The sequence below is a fragment of the Belonocnema kinseyi genome, chromosome 5, assembly GCF_010883055.1.
Source record: "Belonocnema kinseyi isolate 2016_QV_RU_SX_M_011 chromosome 5, B_treatae_v1, whole genome shotgun sequence".
Taxonomy (NCBI): Eukaryota; Metazoa; Arthropoda; class Insecta; order Hymenoptera; family Cynipidae; genus Belonocnema; species Belonocnema kinseyi.
Window position 1 is genome coordinate 119,258,680 of NC_046661.1, and position 2,200 is coordinate 119,260,879.

General features: G+C 34.9%; 1 protein-coding gene across 3 annotated transcripts in view; it reads left to right on the forward strand.

Moving 5' to 3' along the window:
- Window positions 1–1,704, forward strand: part of LOC117172638 (4-coumarate--CoA ligase 1-like) — a 16,524-nt gene extending 14,820 nt beyond the window's left edge. For 2 of the 3 annotated variants that reach the window (XM_033360746.1, XM_033360748.1), the window contains 2 exons: window positions 988–1,395; window positions 1,490–1,704. In XM_033360746.1, the coding sequence (XP_033216637.1) occupies window positions 988–1,395; window positions 1,490–1,614 (533 nt within the window). In that variant the 3' untranslated portion in view covers window positions 1,615–1,704. The remainder of the gene's footprint in view (window positions 1–987; window positions 1,396–1,489) is intronic. The other variant, XM_033360747.1, reaches the window with a different exon arrangement.
- The last annotated feature ends 496 nt before the right edge of the window (window positions 1,705–2,200 follow it).

The following is a 2,200-nucleotide window of genomic DNA, read 5'->3' on the forward strand; positions in this document are numbered from 1 at the left end:
CAAACGACTCAGGCGGCTCTCACGGTTTACGTTTCGATTGCCCCTCTTTAGTTCCAAGGCTATTAGCAGGCAATCCCCGTCACTGGAACTGAAACGCAGCTCTGGTGTAGTTCAAATTGAATACAGTGAATTGTTGCTTATTCAAAGGCGCACTCATTCCAAGGGTAATTTATTCTTAATCCCTCACGCTTGCATATTTTAAGTGGTGAAGCACCATTATCTTCCACAATTGTACCTGTTGGTCTTGCCCGTGTCTTGGCTGACCAATTAAAAGGAGGGCCGAAGAGTGTGAAGCCCTCATTGGTTTGAATTGAGTATTTTTGCATGGCGTCATGGTTATCATAGGATAAGTAGAAATATCAGGAAGGTTAGCATAGTTGGTATATCCTTCAATGTAAATGCATACAGTTATTATCAGTTCTTTCGAAGATTGTTGATCTTTCAGTGACATGAAATAAAAAATAGAAAATTTAAGGTTAGAGTACCAGATCGATTTGATTAGGATCGGACACTATAACCTAAAATTTCAGACATTTAATTTTATTGCTTAAAACTGAAAGGTCTTCAACCGATAAAAGGATGGAACAGAATCAAGCAAATGCATTCTAAGTTTGAAAAATACTACTATTCATACATTTATAACCTACTTTAAATTTAGAGTATTTTTCCAAAAAGTTGTGTGCATCCCCATGTAAAGACGTATAGGAAGCTATGCTGACTTTCCTGTCATTTCTATATATCATATCATGACCGTGAAGCCATGTTAAAATACTCAATGCGCAAATGCAAAGACGCATACATACTCACAGCGCGCGCATCTATACAATGCCGGAGCAGTCAATGAGCGTCGCTTCACAAAATCATCCCGCGACTCGCAGTAGAGGTGGGGCCCCTCCAGGCTTGAAATATACAAATGTTTACGTTTATCGGCCTTGGAAAGAGTAAAAGTTTACTGTAAGTAATAAACCTTTTGATTCGAAAATGCAGGTAAAGTGATACCACTGGAGAACTTGGAATCTAGTGAATGTTTAGGAAGAAATCAGATAGGTGAGCTCTGTTTTATGGGTAGTACAATTATGAAAGGATATTGTGATGATAAAAAAGCAACAGCCTCTTTAGTTGACAAAGATGGTTGGCTTCATACTGGAGATGTTGGATATTTTGATAAGGACGGTTATTTATACATTGTCGATAGAATAAAAGAACTAATAAAATATAAAGGCTTTCAAGTACCACCAGTCGAATTAGAAGCAGTTTTACTTACAAATCCACATGTAAGGGATGCTGCTGTTGTTGGTTTACCAGATGAAAGAGCTGGTGAATTGCCATTTGCTTTTATTGTGAAGCAACCTAATTCCAATTTGACAAAACAAGAAATTACAGATTTCGTGAATGGTGAGCAGATGTAACTGAAAAATTGTTCATAATTCAAGCTCATGAAAATTCAGAAATAAATTGGTTTGAATCATTTTATAATGTTTTGTTGTAGCACGTGTATCAATTCAAAAGCATCTGAGAGGAGGAGTACAATTTGTGAAAGAAATTCCCAAAACCGCTTCGGGGAAAATAGTTCGTCGGAAATTGAGAGAATTATTATTAAGGTCGAAATTGTGAGGATTATATATCTAAAATTTTACTATTCAAATTACTTAAAATTGGAAATTAGTCGAAACTCAAAAAATGTAATTTTTTGAAAAGCCTTGCCGTTTAATTCATTTATTTATGTAAGGATTTCAATTTAAAATAATTGAATTTACAATTATTTAATTTTGTATGCTTGAAATAATTATTGCTATTATGAAATAAAATTTAAATGATTAAAATCAACGCTCTTCATTTGACTATCGCTGTACCGAAAATGGGCGTGCACTGTCGTACAAATGAAAACAAGTTTATCTGCAATTTTGGTCGAAATTGAGATAATGTCGTCAGTAGGTTTATGATACTACCTTTTACTCAAATATGTAAGAGAAAAAGAAAAATTGTTAATGAAAAGTAGCTAATTTTTAAGAAATAATTTAGCGTGTCTGTGGGAAGCAGAAACTATACAAATAAGAAAAAGCTCAACTGACAGGTGGGACTCCGCGTCGTGCTGCACATGTGCGCTGTTCAGTTCATGCGTTCATTTACAGCAGATATATTATCAATATTAATTGAAATTTAATTGGCTTTGGCTTTGACTTATTGCAGTGATAAACAA